The following is an 8,551-nucleotide window of genomic DNA, read 5'->3' as shown; positions in this document are numbered from 1 at the left end:
TAACGACGCTACCCAGACTGTTCTGGTCAATACAGCGAGTGGTTAAGCAAAACCCGTTGTATCATTAAGGGTTCAAGTTTAGTGCGATGTTGTCAACGTTACTACCCTTTGTTGTCATGGAATCGGTCTGTATCATCTCATTGTCGTAGGCGGATGTTTTGAGATGTGTTTTATATTTTTTTTATATCCGGGTTGGGATGGGGGTGGTGGGAGATGTTGATGATGATTTTAGGGGGGCACCCATTTTGTTCTCGGAAGGTAGGGGAGGGGGTCATCAAGTTTGTACATAACAGTATTATTAAAATAATGTGCTTATAAATTGTGGGAAGGGGGGTGGTCATTGATTTGAACACGACACGCTGGGGTTGGGGGTGGGGTGTTTATCTTACTAAGTACATAAATTACACACATACACATGCACATGCTGTTGATCACTTGATTCTCTGGTCCAGACTCGAATATTTACAGACCGCCGCCATATAGCTGAAATATTGCCGAGTGCGGCATAAAACAACAAAACAACCCCAAAATCTCCCCATGGTTACGCGGGGCGATGGGGTAGCCTAGTGGTTAAAGCGTTGGCTCGTCACGCCAAAGACCCGGGTTCGAATCCCCACATGGGCACAATGTGTGAAGCCCATTTCTGGTGTCCCCCGCCGTGATGTTGCTGGAATATTGCTAAAAGCGGCGTAAAACCATACTCAGTCAGTCAGTCCATGGTTACGCCATGTTTGTCCGATGCTGACCAGACCAGGTGTACTTTCAAAACGTGGTTAATGATTTGTACAATCCAGTCCGGTGACCATGATTACCTCTCTTGACGACACGGGGACGGAACAGATCCCCGACAATGTTGTTCAATGTCGTTTACAACCTGTCTGCCGTAGATTAATACTTGCCGCTATCATAATTATATAGCTGACGTAATCTGAGTGTAATGGCAAGATTTTCAATCATAACATCAGCTCATAACACAGACAACTCACCCAAATTTTCACGTGGGCAGACAAGGATTTGTTTCAGAAGATTAGCTTTAACCCGGATCTTCACGTGGGCAGACAAGGATTTGTTTCAGAAGATCAGCTTTAACCCGGATCTTCATGTGGGCAGACAAGGATTTGTTTCAGAAGATCAGTTTTAACCCGGATCTTCACGTGGGCAGACAAGGATGTGTTTCAGAAGATCAGCTTTAACCCGGATCTTCACGTGGGCAGACAAGGATTTGTTTCAGAAGATCAGTTTTAACCCGGATCTTCACGTGGGCAGACTTTGTTTCAGAAGGATTTGTTTCAGAAGATCAGTTTTAGCCCGGATCTTCACGTGGGCAGACAAGGATTTGTTTCAGAGGATCAGCTTTAGCCCGGATCTTCACGTGGGCAGACAAGGATTTGTTTCAGAAGATCAGCTTTAGCCCGGATCTTCACGTGGGCAGACAAGGATTTGTTTCAGAAGATCAGTCCTAACTCGGTTCTTCACGTGGGCAGACAAGGATTTGTTTCAGAAGATCAGTTTTAACCCGGATCTTCACGTGGGCAGACAAGGATTTGTTTCAGAGGATCAGTTTTAACCCGGATCTTCACGTGGGCAGACAAGGATTTGTTTCAGAAGATCAGTTTTAACCCGGATCTTCACGTGGGCAGACAAGGATTTGTTTCAGAAGATCGGCTTTAACCCGGATCTTCACGTGGGCAGACATGGCTTTGTTTCAGAAGATCAGTGTTAACCCGGATCTTCACGTGGGCAGACAAGGATTTGTTTCAGAAGATCAGTTTTAACCCGGATCTTCACGTGGGCAGACAAGGATTTGTTTCAGAAGATCAGTTCTAACCCGGTTCTTCACATGGGGAGAGAAACAATGATTCCTGAATATCGTTTCTACGGATCTTCACTGGGAAAGCCAAGTAAACGACGAGCTTGCCGTGTTATTGCAGCAGAACAGGGACGCATGGCGTGGGGCATGTTTTGGGTTGGGGGGACCTTGGAGGTAGAAATGTGGGTTGTGGCCGTTGCTGAGTCGCGGGTTTTATAAATATATCAAACTCTCAATTCTCATTTTCCTGTTCAACAATGTCTGTGTGGTTGCATTTCAATCCAAGTGCGATCGATAAGGTGAATATTTAACACGCTTGATTGTTATATTTCAAGCTTTTTGTCACGCTAATGATCACATTTTTCACGTCGGTCGCCAAGATTCTGCCCAAACAGCCTACATTTCATTGCCGTACGTAGTACACAGCCAGAAAGTAAACGTATTAACCCTCACAGTTATTGTCAATAATGCGGGGGTCAACTTTTATATTTTGTTGAGTATATGAAAGTAGACATAAGAGTTCACTGTTGTTAGATGAGCCAGCTGTACGGAGCGAGTGAATGTTGTTACAGCCCGCTATCAGCAAACGTCCAGCTGTGGGCATTACGAAATACGCTAAGGAAATTGTTAATCGAGGTTTTTTTCCCTACAGGCCTCTGTATTGTTGCAGATCCCATTTAGAATTACACACAAAAATTGTTCAGATAATGCACACATGTGCTGGGGACATAGGTCAGTAGCTTAGCCCTTGTGCTCATGTTGTACTTAATGCATTAAGACTTACCTGCCTTTAGAGCAATAAATTAGATTATGTTTTTCTATTCTACCTCTGGCGAACTGAGTGTGTCTCCGGCGATGGTGGTGCCTTCAGACCATGTGATTCCTCAGTTCAGATTAGAACACTGGTCTGTTGATGCTGGAGCGTGTTGCATATTCGAAGCAAATCACAAACCTATATTTCCAGTGACAAGTTCCTAAACTCAAGAGAATTCAAAATTTCAGAACTGAACATTATTCAATTGACTTCTCTTTTTAATTCCGTTCAGGTGGATACTGTTTCGGCAGATTTCTGCACTTGTATACAGCAGACGTAATTCAAAATTTACATCTCGCTTCTGGTTTCAACAAAACCAGCTGAACTTTCTGGTCCATCACTTAACTGTTTCGTTATTATAGACCGCGGTCACATGACAGGAGTTCTGCTTCACGGTGTCAGACAACGAGCTCTCCTAGTTTTACAAGTTTGTGAATGGTGAATGTTAGACAGGACTCTTGGAGTCGTCGCTGCTTTTCAGTGACCCATTCCTATACATGTACTTCTATATCTGGTGTCCCCCGCCATGATACTGCCGCAATATTGCTAATTCGGCGTAAAACCATACTCACTCAATATATAATTTTAATTGCCGTTTTACCTTTTACGTGAATTACAGAGACTGCATATTCGTTGACGTTGACTTTGTATACTAAATTGTTGTACAGAGTCAACTGCTCAGATCCAATCCTGAGATGTCTTTCAAGAGTCATCCATATACTCTCTAAACGCAATTCTTCTTTACCGTCCGTATTGTTTTATGGATCCCAGGTTAAATGAGGATAGATTTCCCATGAGAAGTCGGGTCTCACAGCAGTCATTATCGCTGTCAAACCTGGATCGAGGGTATAATTTCAACGTGTACCTCGTGACCAACACACGAGGCTTGTTGCACCCCAACTAACCCTATATCACCCAGCACCACCCAAACACTGTAAACATACAAATCCTAAGGAATTATTCTTGTATTTGGAAGGTCTAACAGGTTTCTGAAACTGAAGTTTTGCGTGAGGTAAGCAAAAATGAAACATTGCTTCATAATTCATAGACTCAAAATGTATACATTCCAACGTCTTAGCTATGTACCATTCGTCCCTCAATAAGTCTAATGGGGATTACCAACAAGAAAAATCTTTAGCCGCCAATACTGTATTAGAGAATGGAACTTTCCTTAATATAGACAGATAGAAACTAACAAAGTCCATGTAGGTATTAGACCCTCAAGAAGAGGGTTTAGTGATGTATCTCCTAACGAGCTCCGAGCCCGCCATGTTGTGTGTTAGCAGCCTGTCAAACACCTCACTCTGGGCCACGGTGAACATGTTCTTCCAGTCTCCCACCACACCTGGAACACAGTAATCATTATATACTGTTGGGTTGGTTGGGTAGCCCAGTGGATAAAGTGTTTGCTTCTCACAACACGCACCCGGTTCGATTCCAGAATACGATGGGTTTATCATACTCTTCATTCCAAACTGGTAACACATTCTGTCCTTAATCTGGACTTGGATTAAAGAGGACATACTCTGTCGTTAATGTGGACTTGGATTGAACGGGGCAGATTCTGTCGTTGATCTGACTTGGATCGAAGGGAACAGATTCTGTCGTTAATCTGGACTTGGATTAAAGGGGATATACTCTGTCGTTAATCTAGACTTGGATGACAAGGGGCATATTCTGTCCCCTTTAATCTTGAAGTTACCAAGCTTGGTGTACGGAAGTCGTGTTCTCTTGTCAAATGTAAATCTTACAGATCTTGTTGCATCCTGCGTTTATTCCATGCATAGAGTACTTTGGACATAATCCGCCAATAAGCCTGTGTCACCAGGGATATAGAAATCTACCCGTGTGCGACCCACCTTTTCTGTACATTATGTCTCGGTTGTCGGACAGGAGTGTGTACTTCAGCTTGTCTACTGCCATGTTCGTGAAGCTGCATTTGTCGGCGATCTGGGAACACAATTCGTCATTCCGAGGCAATCCGAGGAAATCTGACAGTCTATTGACAGATTCTTTAGGATTCTGAAACAGTCCGAAATATGTACCATGTTATTTTTGTGAAGGCTCAATTGTTTACAGCTGTAATACTGCTGGATGCGGCGTCACACAAACACATACCTCTGGTATAGTCACAAGTGTACAATCACTCTGCTTTTAGCAGAGATTTCTTATGGATGGGGAAAAGGTTTTGTCGTTTCTGTATTATTTTACTAACATCAAACATATATAAAGGTTTCACCTAAGGTTTGTTCTTGGTGTGTGGTACAGGGATCTGTTCACTAGAGAGATATTCTGGCGTGGATGTTCAATCTTGAAGATCCTCAGATGTTCGACGTTGGACATATTGTGAAGGGAATTTCAAGCTGGGTCATGTTCTAAGGGGAATTTCATTCCCCAATGATCTTCACAAATTAATTTTAGATGTTATTTTTTCTTAAACTCCGAAGTTCAGTGCCAAGTTTTACAATGTGACCCCTGACGACCTTGACCTTGGCTTGAGGTCTACAGAATTCGAAGCACGGATCACCCACAATGGATTACAAATGTTAGATCTCAATACTTTAAAGTAAATCATGTCTTGCTGAACTGATATTTGACACAACCATGAAACATGACGAGTGTTGATCTGGTTATTCATGAAGAAAATATTTGCGTGATAGAGATTTCAGTTTGGGTTTCACAATCTGAGCAAACTTTTACAGAGGAATGTTGTGACGTCATCACCTGCTTTGTGTCCTCATAATTCATCACCAGGATCTGCTGACCATGCCTGTTTGTCTTGATTACTTCCTCAAAATTCTTCACGTGCTCAAACCAGGACCCCCATTGCACTGCCAGAAAACAAAATGGAGGGTAGTGTAAGTGCGTGAATGGACGCGTGAGTGAATGGTTGTATGTGTGAAAGAGAGAGTGGAGAGGTGAGGTGAGGTGAAATTGGGTTTAACGTCGTGCTTGAGAATATTTAGCTCATATGACAACGTGCATGCGTGTGTGTGTGTATGTGCGGCTGCTTGTACTAGCCCAGACTTAAGCTAGTTTTAAAGAGCTAGCCCACTGAGATACCATGCCGCAGTGAAGCATGGTATCTCAGACACATTATACTGACTCCGAGCCGACCAGTCCTTGTTGTACTCATTAATGCCGAGCGCCAGGCAGGGACCAACAAGTACCATATTTTACCGTCTTTTGGTATGACGCGGTCGGGGATCGAACCCGCGACCTTCCTCTCTCCGGGCGGACGCTCTAACCACTACACCACGGAGGCGGTCGAGACTGGAGAGAGAGGGGGAGAATAGGGTAGAGAGAGAGAGTGGAGTGGGAGAGATAGCGAGAGAGAGGGAGAGAGAAAGCAAAAGAGGAAGAGAGAGAGGTGTGCAGTGGAGAGAGAGTTGTTCCCCCCCTCCCCATTTTTAGCAATAGCGTGGCATTATCTCATAGTACTCTCCACGGGCTATGAAACGTCTTCCCTCGGTGCTTAGTCCACTAACCTGAGACATGTTTTGCGGAATCCGCAATTGTCCTTCGAAATAAATTGTTTTCTGTGTTAACCCTTCCGATGTTGTATTATCAAACATATTCCAACTGTCAAATGTCAATGACGTGAGGGGCGGTGGGGTAGCCTCAGGGTTAAAGCGTCCGCTCATCACACCGAAGACCCGGGTTAGATTCCCCACGTGGGTACAATGTGTAAAACCCATTTCAGGTGTCGCCCGCCCTGATATTGCTGGAATATTGCTAAAAGCGGCGTAAAACCATAGTTACTCATTCACACTCAATGACCCTGAAATGGAGTGTGTTTTTTGTGCTTAGCCGTAAGAGCTCATTTTAATCAGATCGTCCCGTTTGCTAATAGCAGCCATCTGATGTAAAAGTCAATTGAAACATAAATCTTCGTTGAAGTCTCACAATACAAAATGCAGGATACCAGGGGCCATCAGATCTCTCAGATCGCATTGTGGACGGGCCTGTGTAGCGTGTAGGGCGACAATACCTTTCCCGTTCAGGAACAGCTCCAGGAAGTGTCTCCAGGTTCCGTGGTAGCCCACCCCCGTCTTGTTGTTGATGTAGAAGTGGTAGAACGACACAGCAACGTCCCGGGGGTCACGCAGCACGTACACAATCTTGTTCCGAAGGGTGATGATGTCTCTAGGTAGCTGTTCGTAGAACTGGTGCGTGTTGAGAACCCGGGGTGACGGGGCAAGGGCAAGGTCACGTTCCGGAACCATTGACAACATCATATTTCCTTTCCACAGAGGAATGGTCTCGTCCCGACCCGTCAGAAGCATGGAGGTCATTTCAAACGTCCAGTGTGTTCCTTGAAATATACAATGAACCGTGAATCTGGGTCGTTAGCAAGGTTGTTGTTGAATCTGAACCAAACATGTGTTTGGTAGGGAGAGCACATACGGGATACGATGACGCACTAAATTAAGAAATGGTATCCCTCTGGAAATTCTCTGCAGGATTTACCCCTTTTCACGATTAAAAGTTAAATACTTTGTCGTTAATCTGGACTTGGATGACAGGGGGCATATTCTGTCCTTAATCTTGAAGTTACCAAGCTTGGTGTACGGAAGTCGTGTTCTCTTGTTAAATGTAAATCTTACAGATCTTGTGGCATCGTGCGTTTATTCCACGCTATATCATCACTAATTTCAGTTATCATTTATATACTTTTCACTTCTATTTTCCATTCATGCCCTTGTGGAAACTCTTTCGGTGAATATTCGAGATGTGATTTCAAAGAAAGATAAATCGTCATAGGTGGTGCTCAATAATATTATTTTAACTTGAACTATTGAAATATGAATTTTGTTGAACCATGAGTTTGTTAATTGTCAGTTGTGGTTTGTCTTTTAAAGTTTTTTAAACATAAGAAGGCGTCTATACAGATTTTGAAATCATGATTCATGAAACAGTCTAGTGTTTTCGTTCGGTGAGTTTAACAGTGAATATTAACACCTTGAATAGTTACCTTTCGATTAAGTCCACACATACTGAATTATTCAATTCAGCTAATTATTTAGTGTTACCTGTAGTGAATATGGCGTACTTTAACCATAGTTTATGATTAGTGTTTTCTTTTGGTGAGTTAACACTAAGTCAGTCATTTAGTGTTTCTGTACCGTTGGTTTGACGCCAAGTTAGGCATCAATAAACTAAGTGAGCTAACTCGAGTTTTAACAATTCTTTCAAATGAAGGTTCTACTGTGTAGGGAATAAAGGTTTCTGTTATAGAATTGGTCGTCTTGCCAGGGAAGGCTCTTACCTGAACGTGGATATCCACAAATGATGACGTCATCTTCCCGTAACTTGATGTTGGGGATATTTCTGACAATTTCTTCTTTTATTACAAGCGGAAATCTTTTCCCTCCGATGTCTAAATATTTATGCAAATTACCTCCGTTGTCCTGGTCAGTGCGGAGAGCCATCGTTGCACCTGCTCCAGGTATGCCTCAATGTAACTCAATAACGACTACACAAATACCTATAACAGTGGAAGGATTAGATTGCAATCTCCCGGCCACCATATCATCAAAATATATATTAACAGTGGCCAGCTGTGCTCAATTTTTAGCATCTGCTACCTTTCAATATGTAGCGTTATTGAAGCTATCATATTCATCCCCAATATCACATTGTGTTTTTGTCTTTACATGTCAGTTTTTTGCTAAAATATTAGTTGAATTAGTAAATCTACAGAATGAAACGGTGTATTTGCCATTCTATTGTGACACTTATCTGTATAAGGCGCAAGATTGGGGATTTGGCACACTTGTCAGAAAAAGAAGTTCCTCAGGTGTATCAATGATCGCAATAACCGCTATTTAGCCAGATCCCTTCTAATGATTTGACCAGCATCTCTGGACATTCCGTTTCAGTTTTATGTCTGTGCATATGTACAAGACTGTATGATAAAAGGAATA

General features: G+C 42.8%; 1 protein-coding gene across 1 annotated transcript; it reads right to left on the bottom strand.

Moving 5' to 3' along the window:
* Window positions 1-3,574: 3,574 nt before the first annotated feature.
* LOC124288435 (sulfotransferase 1B1-like) lies at window positions 3,575-8,084 on the bottom strand. Its single transcript, XM_046724954.1, has 5 exons — window positions 7,894-8,084; window positions 6,616-6,939; window positions 5,349-5,455; window positions 4,484-4,646; window positions 3,575-3,969 (listed from the first exon to the last, which is right to left on the bottom strand). The coding sequence occupies exons 1-5, from the start codon at window positions 8,054-8,056 to the stop codon at window positions 3,845-3,847; spliced, it is 882 nt and encodes a 293-aa protein (XP_046580910.1). The 5' UTR covers window positions 8,057-8,084; the 3' UTR covers window positions 3,575-3,844.
* Window positions 8,085-8,551: the final 467 nt, after the last annotated feature.

This window comes from Haliotis rubra, unplaced genomic scaffold, assembly GCF_003918875.1.
Source record: "Haliotis rubra isolate DU_JTF1 unplaced genomic scaffold, ASM391887v1 Scf418, whole genome shotgun sequence".
Taxonomy (NCBI): domain Eukaryota; kingdom Metazoa; phylum Mollusca; class Gastropoda; order Lepetellida; family Haliotidae; genus Haliotis; species Haliotis rubra.
Note: the sequence above shows the minus strand (reverse complement) of the source record. Positions and strands in the feature narration are given on the sequence as shown.

Excerpts from the sequence above, each read along its gene's own strand:
- LOC124288435 (XM_046724954.1), bottom strand. The coding sequence starts at position 8,056 with ATGGCTCTCCGCACTGACCAGGACAACGGAGGTAATTTGCATAAATAT. Across the intron at positions 5,456-6,615 it reads GCTGTTCCTGAACGGGAAAG|TGCAATGGGGGTCCTGGTTT; the intron begins GTATTGTCGCCC and ends GTTTTCTGGCAG. Across the intron at positions 4,647-5,348 it reads ATTATGAGGACACAAAGCAG|AATCCTAAAGAATCTGTCAA; the intron begins GTGATGACGTCA and ends GGACTGTTTCAG.